Source organism: Pelophylax lessonae (assembly GCF_965119305.1).
Source record: "Pelophylax lessonae genome assembly, chromosome: 8".
Lineage (NCBI taxonomy): Eukaryota > Metazoa > Chordata > Amphibia > Anura > Ranidae > Pelophylax > Pelophylax lessonae.
In genome coordinates, this window is record NC_138775.1 from 90,619,066 (window position 1) to 90,638,351 (window position 19,286).

A 19,286-nucleotide genomic window follows, 5' to 3' on the forward strand; every position below is an offset into this window, starting at 1 on the left:
TGATGGATGCAGACATGGGAATGGGAAAGGGGGGGGGTCTGGTATTCACTGTGAGTCAGCAAGTAAGGACACTGCCCCCCTTTCCCCTTCTGTACTATGCAATCAGCGCCTACCAGTGGCCAACAGAGAGCCAAAATCTGTAAACATGACACTGCCCACAGATGGGCCAGGCAGTGGAAACCAATAGTTATAAAGCATGTACCCTTTTTGGTACATACATCTTGTAGCCCTCCCAAGTTTATAATAGAAAGAAGATTGGTGTCATGAGATGTCAACAATGGTGTTAGTATTGCACATTAACAATAATATGTGGATGAACAACTTGATGAAAGGATGCAGCATTATTAAACTGGAACTAAACCCTCCTATCCTTTACAGCAAATAAGCTGGCATCTTAGCTTCTGTTTGTTCTGCAGTTGCCATGGGATGGAACATGATCCATTATGAAACCAGTCATTTCATGGCTTGACATTTCAGTTGAGAGCACACGTTGAGAGCACAAGCAACTGTGAGTTATCATTCACATGCCTTGAGTGAAACTTTTTTAAGAAACAGTTACATCAATGGGTTTATTTCTGCTTTAATGGAATCTTTATATGTCCCTGAGCTTTATCTTTTGTAGCAAAATATCTTTAGGTATGCTTAACACAACACAATAAACAAAGCACAGGATAAGAAGAACATTGGCCCACAACGGGACTGCAATTGAAAGATAGACAGCTGCTAAAGTGCCATAACTGTCAGAGAAGCCTATTCATCTATAGAATTGATGACTGTCATATTGCACATGATATTTGAGTGCTCACTCCTGCCAAATGCTTGAACAGATACCAACCCTGGAGCTAACAAATAATGGGACATATACATCTATGTGAGTGATTTGATGTAATTAAAAAGCAGCTGCAAAAGAAAGAATAAGGTTAAAATGCAAACTAAGAGAAATAAGTATATCAGGTGACTAAGAAAAAAGCATTGGAAAAGAAAGCATTAAAATAAAAATGTAAAAATGACTCAGCTGTAAAAAAATAAAATAACCAAGATGAGGTTCATATCAGTTTACCTGTTTATGTAGGTGATAGAGTTTACAAAAAAACGCATTCATTTTTTATTTCTTAAAGTAAATCTGCCAAAAATCAGGACAATTCCAATGAATCAAGCAAATAAGGCAAAGGTTACTTTCTTTGAAATAATCAGTAGATCCAGAGAATAAAATGATATGCAAATATTGACTCTTCCTGTAAAAGTCAAACTTAAAGCGGAATTAAACCCACCAATTTAACAGTTTTCCAAAACAGTTACTGTATATTCAGGGCATGCTGGGAAAGATGACTGTCAAATTTGCTTTTACTCTTAACTGTCAATCTAAAAAATGGCTGAGGATATACCTGAGTACATGTGCAGCACCATGGTAACTGCAGAATGACCGCTTTCTTACAGAATAGAAGGGTTTAGTTCCACTTTTTTTTTTTTTTTTTTACAATAATCTTTATTAGAAATGTTTAATAAAAATTAGGATTAATTCCATTTTAAGTCCTTCCACCTTCTTAGTCTTCATTTTGCCCAACAATGAGACCTCCTAGAAACAAGAACTTTTCTTGATCTGTGTGTGTGGGGGCGGAGGGGGGATTTGGGGGCTTTTTTCATAATGTGCAGGTATGATTAAACATTATTGTATACTTCTCTACAAGAGAGTGCCTTCCTTCAGAGTTACCGATGTTTGGTGCATTGGTAGGCCTATAGAAGTCAAAGGCAACGTGTTTAGAATGCACTTTGATGCGTTAGAGACAGGTATTAACAAGCCTTGGTCAATTCTAAATTCAAAATGCATTGAAAATGCGTGCCAACTTAAAAAAGGAATGTTGGTGCGTGATAATGCACCTGCCTAACATTATAAAAGAAAAGCAGCTCTATGCACATGCAGAGATATAAATGGACCCTCAAGCTTTTGATAATTGGTATCTGTGATTGTAAACGCAGACTATGTAAGGAGCACAAAACAAAAAAATGACTCTGGTTTAGCAACTTTTGATTTTAACGCAAAGCCATTGCCAGGTTTAATGCTTTAATCTGAACACTTTGCTGGGAGCAGCATGTTCTAGTGATAGAGCTCCTAGCATTAACACTGTGACATTAACACTTATTAAAATATCACAGGTGCAGGATGTACTAATGAATTAGTTTACAGACCATGTTTCCCATGATCCTTTTATTATAGCTCTGATGTTAAAGGGCAAACATTTATTCATGGTTTGAATACTTCCATAATTTAAAGCAGCATATAAACATCATTCTAATTGCTAATAATTTTTATGCCTGATCAAAAAGAACTCATAGACTCCCAACTGTTACTGTGTTTGTAGAAGAGTCCTGATGATCTAACTCACTGACTGGTTGTGGCCAAACTAAAATCCATATGGTTTTGCCACATAGACTCTAGGATGGGCAGGCCTAAAAAATTCTGATTTGAAAATTGGACAGCATTGACAAACTAACTCCTTATTTATCTTATCAAAATTTTAAAAGAAAACGAAAAGCAGTGGTTTTGTGCACTTACCTGGAACATTTCCCTAGAAACAGTTACATCTGGATTCAGTAGATAGAGGTGTGTCAAATTTTATCTACAGCCAAAACTTTGAGAGTTGGGAAGAATTAGAACCCCCTTCAGGTTTTTTCGTTTCCCACTTGAGACAGGATGGAATGAAAAATGTGTTCCCTACTCCATACAAAAACTATAATAAAAGGGTTTTAGTGAGATAATGGAACATGTGTGTTTTTTTTTTTTTTTTTAAGGGGAGACAAAACATATCATACAAGCACAGTATTACCCCTGGATAAAACAGTAGTAAGGTCACATTTGAAATATGAAGCCTTGACAGTGTAAGAAGGATAAGGGGATTTGAAGAAGATGCAAGGTAGGCAAGTAGATAAATTAAATGGGTGGGTGGTCTTAAACCTTAGAAGGCTAGAAAATCTGGGAATAATCAATATGAAGGAAAAAATACAACTTAGAAAAATAATCCAAATAATATGTTTAAATGTGCCCAAGGTCACCACAATGATTTTGCAGATGAAAGATCCTGTTCCAACACGTTCTTACTAAAAACCAATGGCATTTCTCATAAGCCCCAATCAGCTTTAGATCAGTCCAGAAAATGATTTGAGGTTTTGGGGCATAAATCCTGATCTTAGTAGGGACAAGGTGATACATAAGAACCAGACAGTTTATTCCAAGGACTATACAAAGAGTAAGGAGATATATATTTATTATTATATACTGTGTGTATATATATATATATATATATATATATATATATATATATATATATTATTAAATACATTTATGGTTTTATATATAGAGAGAACAAATGTTCACTATCAGTGTGCAAGGGTTTTCATGACAAGAATTCTTAAACTTATACTGTACTTTACCCGTGAAGGACAATGCAACAGGAACACTTTAATGAAGACTTCTACTGACATACAGGTGCTTCTCATAAAATTAGAATATAATCAAAAAGTTATATTATTTTAATAATTCCATTCAAAAGGTGAAACTTGTATATTTTATATAAATGCGTTATACACAGAGTGATATATTTCAAGCATTTGTTTCTTTTGCTTTTGATAAATATGGCTTACAGTTAGTGAAAACCCAGAATTCAGTATCTCAGAACATTAGAATATTACATAAGACCAATAAAAAAGGTTTTTAATACAGAAATGCTGGCTTACTGAAAAGTATGTCCATGTACAGTATAGTATGCACTCAATACTTGGTCTGGGCTCTTTTTTTTTATTAATTACTGCATGGATGCAATCAGCCTGTGGCACTGCTGAGGTGTTATGCTTTGATAGTGGCCTTCAGCTCATCTGCAGTGTTGTGTCTCATGTCTCTCATCTTCCTCTTGACAATACCCCACAGATTCTCCATGAGGTTTAGGTCAGACGAGTTTGCTAGCCAAACAAACCCAGTGATACTATGACTATTAAACCAGGTATTGGTATTTTTGGCAGTGTGGGTAGGTGGCAAGTACTGCTGGAAAATGAAATCAGCATCTCCATAAAGCTGGTCAGCAGAGGGAAGCATGAAGGGCTCTAGAATTTCCTAGTAGGGGGCTTTGATGACTTTGGACTTGATGAAACACAGTGGACCAACACCAGCAGATGACATGGCTCCCCAAATCATCATCGACTGTGGAAACTTCACACTGGACCTCATGCAACTTGGATTCTGTGCCTCTTCAGACTCTGGGACCTTGATTTCCAAATGAAATAAGACATTTTCCACAGTCCCTGATGATTTGGGGAGTCCTGTCATCTGCTGGTGTTGGTCCACTCTGTTTTATCAAGTCCAAAGTCGACATAGCCCTATAGAACAGTTTATGCTTCACTCTGCTGACCAGCTTCATGGAGATGCTGATTTCATTTTCTAGCAGGACTTGCCACCTACCCACACTGTCAAAAATACCAATACCTGGTTTAATGATCATGATATCACTGTGATATCACTGTGTTTGTTTGGCCAGCAAACTCGCCTGACCTAAACCCCATAGAGAATGTGTAGGGTATTGTCAAGAGGAAGATGGGCAATGCCAGATCCAACAATGCAGATGGGCTGAAGGCCACTATCAAAGCAATCTGGGCTTCCATGACACTTCAGCAGTGCCACAGGCTGATTGGACTGGTTTCTCAGCCATGCCACGCCGCATTGATGCAATAATTCATGCAAAAGAAGCCCTGACTAAGTATTGAGTGCATACTATACTGTACACGGACATATTTTTCAGTAAACCAGCATTTCTGTATTAAAAATCCTTTTTTTATTGGTCTTATGTAATATTAATTTTTTCTGAGATACTGAATTCTGGGTTTTCAATAGCTGTAAGCCATAATCATCGAAATTAAAAGAATGAAATGCTTGAAATATATCACTATCTATATAAAATATGAGTGTCACTTTTTGATTTGAATTACTGAAATAGTTTAACTTTTTGATGATATTCTAATTTTATGAGATGCACCTGTATACTTATCTTTCTTTAACTCCTGGGAGTGAAAGGAAAGCCCTGCGTAGAAGTTACTGGAGTCATACCTTACACAGGTATGACAGAGCCAATTGGCCCAGAAATATTACACGCTCCTCCATACCTGGAAGTGCCAAGCTTTTCCTTTAGCTCCCAGCACTGGGGAGAAAGTTACAGCAAACTTGTTGTTTTGCCTGAACAGGAAAAGCACAAGGTTTGCTTTAAGCTATGGAATGTCCTGCTGAATCGGGTATGAAGGTAAAATCCATAACAAGTCAAGAAGATCATTTGTTTTTAAGGTGTGTTATTTTTCTTACAACTAATGACACCCTCCGTTACAATAACAGTGGCTAATAAGGCACCTAGTAGAAAAGTTAACCTTACATGAAAGACTTTTTGGAACATTTTTTGGTTAAAAGCATCAAATACAACCAATGCATTTCAGGGGGAAAAGCCTCCCCTTCATCAGGGCTTGAGCATTCAATGTTAGTAAAATCACAACAGAATGCACTAGGGGAACTGTGTTAAGGCTGGATGAAGACAAACATCTCCTGTCTTCACTAAAGGCAGCCTGCTGTAGACACGGACTGCTCAATCCCTGAAGAAGGGGGAGTCTTTTCCCCAAAACACATTGGTTGTATTTGATGCTTTTAACCATTAAATGTTTCACAAGTCCTCCAAGTGAGGTCAACTGTTGTACCAGACACTCCTCAGTACACATCTTTGAAGCTGTTTTTTCTTAGGGAAGGTTTAAATTTGATTGGTGAACATCGGGCTGTTCTTCACACTAACATTCTGGAACATGAAACCCATTGAAATTTTATTATTAAATAGTAAAAAATACTAACTTTTCTTGAGTTTCAGCTAAAGGATCTTTTCCCCCAAAACACGTTGGTTGTATTTAATGCTTTTAACCATTAAATATTCCACAAGTCCTCCAAGTGAGATCAACTTTTGTATCAGACACTCCTCAGTACACATCCATAAAGTTGTTTTTATCTTAGGGTAGGTTTAAATTTGATTGGTGAACATCAGGCTGTTCTTCACACTAACATTCTGGAACATGAAACCCATTGAAATAATATTATTAAATAGTAAAAAATACTAACTTTTCTTGGGTTTCAGCTAAAGGATCTTTTTTCCCCCAAAACACGTTGGTTGTATCTAATGCTTTTAACCATTAAATGTTCCACAAGTCCTCCAAATGAGGTCAACTTTTGTACCAGACACTCCTCAGTACACCTCTTTGAAGCTGTTTTTTCTTAGGGCAGGTTTAAATTTGGTTGGTGAACATCAGGCTGTTCTTCACACTAACAATCTGGGACATGAAACCCATTGAAATATTATTATTAAATAGTAAAGAAATACTAACTTTTCTTGGGTTCCAGCTAATGGATATTTTTCCCCAAAACACATTGGTTGTATTTAATGCTTTTAACCATTAAATAGTAAATGTTCCACAAGTCCTCCAAGTGAGATCAACTTTTGTATCAGACACTCCTCAGTACACATCCATAAAGTTATTTTTGTCTTAGGGGAGGTTTAAATTTAATTGGTGAACTTCAGAGTGTTCGTGCCACTAACATTTCCGGAACATGAAACCTATTGAAATTTTTACTATTAAATAGTAAAATATACTAACTTTCATTGGGTTCCAGCTAAAGGATCTTAAGCACATAGATAGATACATTGCACAAATGTATTAGAATGTCATTAGTAGCTTTTATATAAAGCAACTTACATATTAAGTTTTCTGTTCTTTAAATGTTAGCAGATGTTACTTGGTAATTCTAGGTGGATATACAATAAGCCATTCAATTTCCAGAGACTGGAGGGATAAAAAATGTATGATGAAGCAAGCTGTGGGTCTATATTGCTGCTAGCCCTCCATAAATATACTGCTTATGTCCCAGATGCCAGTTTCCTGTGCCAGAAAGAGTGAGTGATGCCAGCACTGAATATGGGAGGGGTAGACAGGATACAATTACCAAGTAACGCAGAGAGGTTGAAGAGGTGCAGAACACCCTGTGTCCTGCAATGTCAGCAAGTTCCTATAGGAGAAAACTCTGCTTGGCAGATCCATTGAGTCCCTGAGCATCCCTCCCTCCTGTGAGTCACACTTTACCACGGAGGAAAATTAGTCTTTGCTCGTTCCGCATTAAATGGACAATCCTGACACAAAACTGATGCATCAGGCCAATTCTCACTATGTGCGTCACACTTAGTTTGGAATTTCAATAAAGGACGTTGTAGTCATAGAAATCTTTCTGACACTATAATGAGCTCTTTTTCTCAAATGCAATCACTTCATCACATATTTCCCATGGATTTTATCCAAAAAAGCACATCCTGTTACAGTTACAGAAATTGCTTTTCCTTAGAAACAAGCTGCATAAAACATCATCAAGCAGATACTTAATAATCGGGCTAATGTCAAGTTGCAGTTTTGTTTTTTTGACAAAGGGGAGGGCTACATATGAGCTTTTTCTAACAGTGGCATTTTAAATTGAAAATCATTCCATGCAAATTCCTCATTGTACTGATGATCGCTCCATCTTCTCAGTGTGAAAGTCAATAGGAAAAACTGTGATACTTTTACATATAAAGCATTTTTGGAAAAGGACCTGCCTATCTAAACAAGCATAAAAAGATCTCATGTGACTTCAATCTATAATTATTACATACTAATATAAACTTAAAGTGTTACTAAACCCACAACAGTAAAATCAGTCAGTAAAGCATGCTTGTTATACTCACTGTGGAACCTAAGGGGTTAATCCTCTGCCTTGTATAAAAAGGCTGTTTGACCCTGTCTTTTCTGATCCTCCCCTTCTTCCTCGGTCCCCAAACCATCTACTGATAGAGGCTTGGTGCCAAGCTGCACATGCTCAGTTTGGTATGTATTGATAAAGAGGTTTTTTTTCTTGGGAGAATGCATGTGATCAGCACAGGGCCAGTCAGGGCTCATGCAGCCTCATAGGACATTCAGGGGAGAATGAAAACTCCTCCTACAAGCTTTAACTAGACACTGAAAGATGTCTATATTTACTATAACTATTGCATTTGCATGTTCTGTGTACTGTGGGAGACCGGGTATAGCGAATGCAGAGCCCTGGGTTTAGTAACACTTTAAGTGACACTAAACAATACCCTAATGGCAGGAATACACAGTAAGAAAATTGTGTGAAAAGTTTTGTTTAGCGATTGATTGACCGATTTCTTCTTAGTTGATGAAGGGTGTTCATTGGTTGTTGGCCAACCGATCGGTCAATTTTCTATTTGCATATTTGTGCCATTAGTTCAAAAACCATCCATTCAAATCTACTATTTATTGGCCCTGTAACCTATTTTTCATGAATTTGTTTCTTATTGTGCTTTTCTGCCTCCTTGTAATGTCCTCCATGAGCTCCTGAACCCCTCCATTTCCCTCTAACTTCCATGTGCTTGGAACAAGTTACAGTAGTTGCAATCATACTGCTCTATGCACAATACACATCCCAATGTCTCAGATTGGATCATGATTTACTTTTTTTTTTTGCCTTCCTCTGGATCAACTGTAGGTAAAGGATTCTGAGCATGGGGATTTTCTAATTTTCTTTTTTTATTTATTGGTTGTGTCTTTTTTCAACCAGTCTAACTATGTAATTATGTAAACTGCAACTGCTGACTAAAGCCTCGTACACATGATCAGATTATCGGACACATTTTTGTCTGTTTTTTGTTGCATGCTAGTCTCATATGGAAAGTGAAGAGGTTACTTTCATAAGACAATCCTCCTACGACAGAATTCAACTGCAGAAGTGATGTCATGTGTTGAATTGTTTTGTATGTATTGTTTCGTTTCCGAGCATGCCTAGTCTTGCTCTTAAGATATTTTTCAGACTAAAACTGTACTGATTAAATGAAAATCAGATGTTGCGTTCACCTACAATAAAAGTTTTATAGCCTGTGCATCCAGTTTTTGTCTTATGAAAATTCGTAATCGGCTGTTGAAGGCACCATAGAACGACCTGAAAATCGGCAGATCGTTCGTCGGATGAAATTTTACTTCCGATTTACATTCATGTGTGTATGGGCCTTTACTTTTGAAGTCAAAGTGTAATCACTTGGAGCAAGCATGAAGGTCGGGTGTCTAATACTGTTCTGTCTATATACTTGTCGGTCGAAGGTTAGTGACTCACGAGCATAGTGAGGAAACAATGAGGGTGACAGTCTAGAGCAGGGCTATTGAATTCAAATTCACAGAGGTCAGACCAGTAAAACTTTCTTCCATCAGAGGTCTGTACCGCATTTTTTTTTTTTTTTCAATTGTCTCCTCCTATATCACTATCCTTTAATTCATTGTTACTCCTCACTTCACATCAGTTTCCCCTTCACAGTAGTGTTCTACACATCCTTCCCCCTTTAGATAGTATACTAAACCCCCTTCACATCACACACACCCTTTATTCACAGCAGTTCTTAGCCCCCTTGAAATAATCACCCCTGCCCCATAGTACTGTCCTATGCCCCATTCACATCCCTTCCCCACAGTACTGTCCCCTGCCCCTTCACATCACTCCCCAACAGAACTGTGCCCCCTTCACATCCCCCCTCAACACTGCCCCCCCCTTTACACCCCCCCCCCACAGTACTGCCGCCTTTACATCTTCCCCCTCAGTTCGGCTTCCCTAACACATCACAAACTCACAAACAGTAGTGTGTTCTGTCCTTTTCACATCAAATGCCCCCCCCCAAGCACTGCCCCCTCTCCCATCTCAATATTCCCCCCACAATAGTATGCTGTGCCCTCCTCACATCAACCCCCACAGCATTTTCCTCCTTTACATCACCCCCTCCCTCAAGGTACTGCCCCCTTTCTTTACATTACCCCCCCCCCCCCCCCAAAACACACAGCACTGCCCCTCCTCACATTTTACCTTCCTTTTACAGCACACACACATTTGTGTGCTCTGTGCTCTTGACATCCACCCCCCTACACACAGCACTGCCCCCCTTCACATCACTTCCCCAAAACATACACATCCAAAGGAGTGTCCTCTGCCCCTTCACTCCTACCTTAGACAGAGCAGAGAGCAGGAGGCAGAACTTTTTTGGACTGAGTGAGGGAGGCCCAGCACAGCATTAAAAGGAGTGCGGGAGCTTGCCGGGGTAACTTTTTGTACTAACCAGCAGGAGATTGGTTGCCAGGACCGCCTTTCAGCCCATAACCTGCTGGCTAACTTGAAAAGTTAACCCCTACAGCTCCCGCTCCCACACTCTGTTCAATGCTGTGCCTCCCATACTCGGTCCAGAAATGTTCTCTCTGCTGTTATAATAACAGTGATGGAGAGTGGGGGAAAGGAGCAGCTCCTAAAGGGCATGACGGGTCCAGATGGAACAGTGCTTCAGTCTGGATCCGAACAGCAGTCGTTCATTTAGTGATGCCTGGTCTAGCGCCTACATGCAATTTTAAAACAAGTCAGAAATGGTATTGCCTATTTTTCCAACCAGAGAGATTCTCTTTAAATATGTATTATTGCTGAACTTATGGAGGTGGTGGCTATAAAATGCTCACATCAGCAAAGAATTTTGAACTCCCCAGTGAGCATTTTAAATCTGATATTTCCCTTTAGTTTATATGCCAACAGGTGGAATAACCCACCCAGCTTCTAATGGCTTTTGTTGATTTTGAATGTTAAGCTGGCCATAGAAGGATCATTTATTAGTTCAGCCAGTGGGCTGAATGAAATAAAATGAAAGAATTATTTCATCCGCACAATCAAGGTGGATAGAAGAATCCTCTCTGCTGAGACATTGTATTATGACAGCAGGGACTCTTTGCTGATCAAGAAAAAAGATTTCCAACAAGTCTGTTCAACAGAAGTCAATTGTTAGCTTGCTTCAGGCCGAAGAGACCACACATGGATCAAATGTTGGTCAGTACCTGCTGAACTGGCCAAATTTTGTTCAATGTATGGCCAGCTTAAGATTCCCTGCTCCACCCAACTGCTGCAGCCATTTCCATTTTGGATTTTTAATTATCTGTACTTTAGTATGACTTTATTGTAAATACAGTCTGAACAAATCTATATGGAAGATTTACTAAAACTGAAACACTCAGAATCTAATGCAGCTGTATATGGTAGCCAACCAGCTTCTAACTTCAGCTTCTTCAATTAAGCTTTGACATTAAAACCTGAAAGCTGATTGATTTCTATGCAGAGCTGCACCAGATTTTACACTCCCCAGGTTTAGCAAGCCCACCCCCTATTTGTCTCATGTTGATCTTGCAGCAAGAAAAATGAGACTCCATTGTATGCAACGATGGATGATTATAAGAGGCAGAAGGGAATACAACCCATGAATATAAACCCATAGCTAAATAATGCAACGGCTGCGTTTAATGTCCCTTTAAAACAGATGCATAGGGAGAGATTGCATGCAATAACAGCCTGCAGTTAGTTGCAGAGATCTTCAAGCGGATTTTTCTTTGAGGGTCACTGCTGATTCTGTGTGTACTGAAGTCCCTAAGTGATGCACATAATGCAGTATGTGATTAAGCTCGGCCTAACTAGTAAAGCCTTTGCTGCAGAATCAAGCACTAAGAAAGACTAATCAATGAGAACAGAATCCTCTGCTGTGCTTTTATGTAATGCAGGAAGAAAATGATTTATGCTAAAAGCATACAGAGCTTACCAGGGAGGTGATAGGAGGATTAAATCATATTTAACCCTTGCACTCCCAACACTATTGGTAACAAAGTGATCCAAACTATAACAGATATATTTGGTGGAGATGTCATCCTATGACATCCCTGTTATACCTTTATCCTAAGTGATTTTGTCCCAAACACAGAGGATAAAGTGACATTGCCAAATACTCAGGTGACTGGCACGCTGCCCCATGGCTTTCAGCCAGCGGTTTCACCCTCTGCCGGTGAGCCCCCCCCCCCCCCCCCCCCCCCACCACCACACTGTCACGGGAAGTTGCTGCCTGCAAGCAGCCGCAGTCAGGTCGGCTGCCCCTTGGAAGTGATGAGTCCAGCAGAACATACCCTGCCTCTCAGTCTGTCCCATTCTCTTGCAGATCCACAGCCGCAATGCCTATGACTGATCTGCTCGCTGCTGGTGACATCTCAAAGGCTGTGTCGGCCTTTGCAGGTAAGAGAAGTTATGCTGTGTGCATGCTTGAGTGGCATTAAAGCTCTATTGCCAATTATTGCATCCTTTGAAGCAGAATTGCGTGAATTAAAATGTGAAATGTGCCCCTACCACTGCACTGCAGGAAAGTTCAAGAACTCCTTGTGCACTTACTAATGCTTACAGATTTTTTTTACTGGACTTGTAAAGCTTTAGGTTTATATTTTAGAGAATCTATGACATAGTTGATGTTTCTGTAGCAGTATAGCTGCAGTCATTTTACAATAACTCCCAAGGACACTTAGGGGGTAATCGCAGATACCTAAGCTAGTTGCACTTCATAGTGTCTCAAAGAACCACAAATAACATAATTATAATTAACTATAATTAACTATAATTAAAGTATATATGGTTTTTGGATTTTGATTTTTAATTTTTTTAATGCATGGTGTTGATTAAAAGATTACAATCGGACATAGAGAAAAAAAAAGAAGAGATTTATGGCAAAGTTCATCCCTGGAGTGTTTTTACTGATAAAAGTATACAAGAACAAATTTTTAAACCCTGGAAATGTCCCTGGAAATGATATACAGCTGGCAAGTTTTTACTAAAAAGGGATTTTAATAAGAAAAGGTAGGGTCTCCAAAAAGCAAAAGCTCACTTTTTATTGAACGAGAGTCCTTGAGAGACCCTTGCCATGTTTTTATGACCACTAATTGTGGATCTCCCATCCCCCAGATCCCCTCCCATCCTTACAATATTGCCGGTTAAATTATCTCTGCTTTGCTGTATGCTTCTTCCTGCTGACTTGTACATCTTAGCCACCCTCTTCTCCCAACTGCCTTCTTCTATTGTCATGATCTCTCCATCTGTCCTTCACAACTGGTTACGTTGGTAGAAATCGGCAAAAGAAAAAGTGAGTGTTAGAGCGTGTTCACTCTAAAGGAACATCTGATTAACATCTTTATATCACAGAGAATTGCTGCCTAAGGGACACCAAGCTTTATTGTTCCCTGAAAGCAATTAAAGATGAAATGATGCTGGAGAAATATCCAGCTCGGATAATGATAGGCTGTAAATTGTCTCATATAAAAAAAAAAAAGAGAGAGATCTGACTTCTATTGTAATCTAGAGCATGACATTTAAAGGAACATCTTATTTTATAACATTTACATGAACAGAATTTCACAAATCAGAGTCCTGACACGTAATGCATATGCAGTATATGAATTGTATTAAAGATTTATTCAACTAAAAAATGGTATGAGTGCATTTTACATCACCAACTAGATTTTTATCTCTCTCAGGGATTTTGATGGTTAGATCTTTGCAGCTCCCGATGCCACACATTTTTCACAGCCATTACCAAAGGAACCATTTTTATGGTTGATTTTCTTTGGTTTACATTAGGATTGGGACAGCAGGAAGAGTGATACCTTAAAATGGCCATAAATTTGACACTTTTTGGTAGGGGGATATACACACTGGAATGGGGCCATACTGGAACTATGTGAGGTGGATCACATTACCAAAAGCATCCTTGTCTCAATAATGTCTGCAATATGAAAATTAGTCAAGGGCTGCCTGTCTCCCGAATCTCTCCAATATCAAAGCTAATAAGGGGTCTCCTTAATCTGTCCAGTGTCAAAACCATTATGGGCTTCTCCTAATCTCCCCAATATCAAAACCATTATGGGGGTCCCCCCTGCCTGTCCAATATTAAAGCCGTTTAGGGGCACAGTAACTCCCTACTCTGCTGAATACAAAAACTATTACACCCTTGCTTTCCCAATATCATAACCATTAAGAAGTTACCCTGTCTTCCTAATCTCTCCCAAATAAAAACCCTTTTATTAGGGGGGGGGGGGGGTGATTGGAGAAATTATCCTCCCCAACCAGGATTGTGTGCTAAACCTGAAGGTAAATAAGAGAGCCAGAAGCTTGGCTAAGTGGGATAGGTGGGTTTCATGATAAACTTGTCAGTGCCTCCACCCAGGATACATCCCCTTCCTTGGAAACCAACCAGGAATCTAATCAAAGTAATAGGGAGCAGAGGAACTACTGCAAACATGTAGCATTAACAAAAAGTATAAAGATGCACACCAGCATGGAAATATTTCAAGCTTTATATAAGAAAAGATTAATTATAGTACATACGTGCATCCAATGTACAAACAGGTTTTATCAGAAAAGGGCCCAACAAGAGTGGATTATAGTTATTATTAGAGATACCTCTAGATAAATGTTTAAGCAAAGTCCAGTAGCACGTGCCCCTAAAAATGATTGTGATACAGTGGTCATCTGGTCATCTTGGTGTTGGAGACCTGAAGACAAGATCTGTGGTAATGATGAGACCCTTCAGCTATTGTCCAACCCACCTGGAATGCAGATTTTCCCCAACAGTAATTGCGGAGTGATAATGGAACTCAGAGTCAGCCTATCTACTTTGTGATTCACCCCTATTAGTCTCTAATCTGTCATTCATCTGGACCTCTAACAACCAGAAGTGGTTGCTGGATGCCTAACCTGGCCCTATTGTTTATTGTGCTGAATATTGAGCCCTGAGATAAAACTAGCTATAGAATCCCAGATTAGCAGAGACAGGGTAACTAGAATAACAGAAGTTTCATATAAAATCTATGGTAATACACAGGTTCACCTATTAAAGCGGTAGTAAACTCTCACCCTCCTATGCTGCTTTTTAATTAGGCCATTATATTAAGTTCTTCTAACACATTATACATTATAATTTAGCCCCAATCGCATGTTCCTTACTGTGTTTAAGATATTTGAAAATTCATTCCTCCCAGAATTAGCCAGCGCAATCTTAACTGTTGTTTTCCGTGTCCGTAGTGCAAAATACTTCCGCCCTTTTGTGTAGCCCTTGCTATAATCTTGCACATGTGTGATAATTTCTAAGCCAAGCCTCCTTCTAGTTCAGTGGTTGAGAAGGTAGTCTCGCGATATTGATGTGCAGTCTCGCAGGGAGTGGATATGACGGTCACGGCATACTGCTTAATGGATTGATGGCACAAAGAGCCCACCGTGAATCACAGGAGAGATGCACATTAAGGTTTCCACTACAAACATACAGTACCACAGACCTAGCTATCTGCCACTTTGCATGCAAGATAATAGCAAAAAGACAGAGATCTATCTTTCACAAGGATTCCGATACACTATAGTATTCAGATACACCAGAGCTATGGGCAGCTGCATAAAGGGGAGTGTTCATGAAGAAGACACAGTGAATTGAGGCACATGACTTTATACACAGGGGTGCTTCAGCATTTTCACACAGACCAGAAGTAGAGACTATTAGGCAAGTATTCCTATGTTCTAATAGTTTAATAGCAGCTGCCTATAGTTTTTTTTTTTTGCAACTATGGGCAGCTGCAATTAATCTATTAGAACTTAGCAATACTTGCCCTATAGTTTCTACTTCTGTTCTGGGTGACAATACAGCAGCACCTGTGTGTATAAAGGCATGTGGCTCTGTGTCTTCTTCATGGACACTCTATGTAACATCTCAGTCCTCCAATCAAGGTTTCTGAATCCCCTAACAGGAAGTACCTGTCTGTAAACAACTAAACCTGTGGTAAATAAAATGCAAAAGCAATACTCATTATTAAGCAAAAGCTTTCTAAAAAATACAAACCGTAAAGGGCAGCAGATGCCTACACCAATATGTGCACCCCCCCCCCCCATCTCTATAATCCGCCCAGTATAAAAAAAAGATCAACTCCAGAACTACCATCCACAGCACTATATGTTTTACCACTGTTCTGCCATCACACCTGCAATGTTAATTTTGTAAATGTTACCTCCCTAGCACCATTTAATGAACATAAATTATTGGAGCAAAAATGTAGGTACTGATGTGCCCCAGGAGCTCCCAAGGCAATCAATGTGATAGACATAAATTGATACTGTATACAATAGTCCATAAACAAACCTATGAAGTCCAAAAATTGTCCATATGTGGCCTCACTTTAGTGGCAGCTCAGTGTTGAAGCAAGAAACAGCTTATGGTTACATGGGGAGAAAGTACAAGCACCATACTAAGTGTAGCATATATGGATTTTAAAACTAATAACAAGTGTATTAAGAGTGTGAGTAACATTCTTGTTATCGATAATAAAATCCATATATATTACACTCAGTATGTGAGTGACTTGTGCTTTTCCTCCCTTCTAGCACCATGTACAGCTCCTTTCAGCATCTTTGACATCACTCTTCCTCTCAGTTGCTGTTTGCAATTCCAGGGCACCTGTAGGAAGTTCCTCCTTGCTGCCTAGGTAATATTTTGAAACCACATGTCCCATGATTCTTTGAGAATTTTTATGGTGGTTCAGGGTGTTACTATAGGTGGTGAAAGGGAAGTAACAAGCTCTATTATCACCACCCACGTCCTATAGCTTCCTATTCACTGTTTGGGAGGGCAGGGTTGGGCAGATAGGCATGAGGGGATGGAACTGAATACTAATTACAATCTATTCAATCCCACCCAGCATTGGGGTTGGGAATGAGTTAACATCTCGCTGTAGGCAGAAGGACAGCAAAGTGGAGTCTGAATGACATGGCTCCTGCAGAAAGTGGCTGTACAATACTTACTGTTGTAGAGCTGGAAATAAGGCAGTTAGTTGCAGAGCTGGAAATAGGGCAATAGTTATATTTCTTTTAGAATTACTAAGGGTCTGGCAACATCTGAAGAAAATGTACTACTGGAAAGATTAAGGAGGTATGTATTAAATTGTTCATATTTTGTGTTGGAAAGTTGGAGTTCTGCCTTAAGGGGTACCTCACCTTCTTAGTGTGCTTAACAATAAAGTAGTTAGGAGGCCCCACTTTCACCTTAGTGTTCCCAATATGAAAATAATGAATGGACCTCCTGCCTCCCTATTTAGCCTGACCATCTAATTTCAAACTGTTATCTCTCTAGGGATATCAAATAGTAATTGCTATTCTACAAAGGTTTCCAAACCATATATATATTTGAACAGACACTCCTGTTTTGCAGAACTAAATTCTAATGTTTGTTCATTGGCAAACAAAAATTTTCCAACAAGCCCGATCAACCTCTCACGAATGGGAATGGCCATAGATGGATCAAAGTTTGAGCTATTACTGCTGAACTCTCATAATTTCAAACAATCTGTGGCCACCCTAAGACATCAAAGAGCATGATCCTTAAGGGCTTATTTACACTTGCTGCAAGGAATTCTCTAAAAAGCGATCGGCTCAGTGTACACCTACAGAAATACATGCTAACAGGGAAATAAGTGCTATCAGGTAAATCTATAACAGAAGAGACCTTAAGCAGTCTCTCCTGTTTAAAAAAATGAAAGCCTGCTGGTCAGTCACCATTAAAAAAAAAAAAAAAAGACTTTACTTCTGCTTTAGGCATATAACCTATTTATACCCATCATACTGCATCTGGCCAGAATGCAATAAAAAAAAAAAAAAAAAAACTTGATAGCTTATCATGGACTGTTTCCATTTTATTTGCAAAGTAGATATCAGAATTCCAATTCTTTCATAAAGAAGTATGGCCAAAGCTTTTTTGACCATACTTCTCACACGGGTCACAGAAATGCACCTTTTTCTGCACTCCTGTGACCTAAATTCAGCCAACAGTGGGCCAAAATCTGCTGTTAGCTGAAGTCACAGAGCCTCTTAAAGTTGGGAGTCTGAGCCAGCCAATACCGCCCCTTCACAGCATAGCACTCAAGTGAATGCTGGAGGGGCAGAGCAGAGAGCAGTGACTGACAGTCACTGCTCCCAGCTTAGTGAAGCCCGAGAACTAAGCCATCAGCAGTCTTGCGATCGCTCATTTCTTAGTCCTAGGCCAGCGGGGGACAACTGCAGCACTGGATCAATGCTATTAAAAGGAGAAATTAGTACAAAGAAAAAATTTAAAAGACAACATGTGCCTATATGAACCAGTTAAGATAGATTTAAATCATCTAAATACACTCAAAGTGCATCAAAACAAAAGGTTTGCAAAGCCTTACAGTTTGTTTTCCTTATAAAATAGCCACATCCTGGGTAGGAAAGCCTGTCCCCTGCCACCTTGCTGTAGAAAAGGATCCTTGATCTCTGTTGGAAAACTCATGCTCCCTTTTGAATCCAGAGCTCTAGCTCTGACTCTGCAAGGGGCATGTAGGAACTCTGCTGGGAGACCACTGCTTCCACATGGAGAGCAAGGATCCTACTGTGCAGCTGCTGACAGAGGACGGGTTTCTGTACTCAGGCTGTGGCTCACCTTATGTTTTGATAGACCAGGAATGTATAGTATTTAACTGATTTAGACTCAGCTGGGCTTTAAAGTGGATGTAAACCCCATTCATGAATCTTGACCTGGGCACATATATCTACAGTGTTTACTTATCTCTCTCCAAAGCCCTAAGTCCCGTGTCTTTCTGCTGCTCTGTTCCTCTGTTATCAGCATGATAACTTCTGACAAGTTCTCTGACAAAAGCAGCTGGAGATTTGTGTCAGAGTGGGTGCATAGAGATAGATTAGCAGAGAGTTGGTCTATTCATTGCACAGCTCTGCCTGTTTCTTCCTTCCTCTGCCTATGTGGAGGCGGAGTGTGTGCCTTTTCTCCAATCAGCTGTCATACAGTGTATTCCAAGACTCCACACCAAGTGCTAGAACAGGAAGAAAAAATTCTAACACAATGTTCGTTTTCTAAACAGTATAGAAAGCTGAAGACAGTAGATATACAATTAAAACTGATGTAGGAAGATTTATTTAATCACTGTGTTTCATCTGAGGCTGTTCAATTCGCTGAGTATATATGAGGGTTTACATCCATTTTAATACAAATCATAAAAAAAAGACTGGTCCTTCTAAGCCTGTACATGTGTTCCAATCCCTTGTGCTTCGTTTTTTTATACAGGAGTGTGCTTATATTTTTTTAGATTCTTTTACCTACCACATGTTTTTTGTTTTCTAGCTCCTGAATCATTTAACCACAAGAAATTCTTTGAGTTGTGTGGCCTTAAGGGCAAATCCAAAGAGATCATGCAAAAGGTTTTCCACGTGTTGGACCAGGACCAGAGTGGTTTTATTGAGAAGGAGGAGCTTTGGTAAGTCATTGGACACACTTGTAATTTAGTAGTAACAAGAACTACTT

General features: G+C 39.4%; 2 protein-coding genes across 2 annotated transcripts in view; both read left to right on the forward strand.

Annotated features, from left to right (window-relative positions):
- Nucleotides 1–19,286, forward strand: part of IFT27 (intraflagellar transport 27) — a 553,630-nt gene that overhangs the window by 321,897 nt on the left and 212,447 nt on the right. The window lies entirely within an intron of this gene.
- PVALB (parvalbumin) overlaps nt 1–19,286 on the forward strand; it is a 42,693-nt gene that overhangs the window by 9,567 nt on the left and 13,840 nt on the right. The window contains exons 2-3 of the mRNA XM_082265494.1: nt 12,093–12,166; nt 19,107–19,239. Coding sequence (XP_082121620.1) covers nt 12,106–12,166; nt 19,107–19,239 — 194 coding nt within the window. The 5' untranslated portion in view covers nt 12,093–12,105. The remainder of the gene's footprint in view (nt 1–12,092; nt 12,167–19,106; nt 19,240–19,286) is intronic.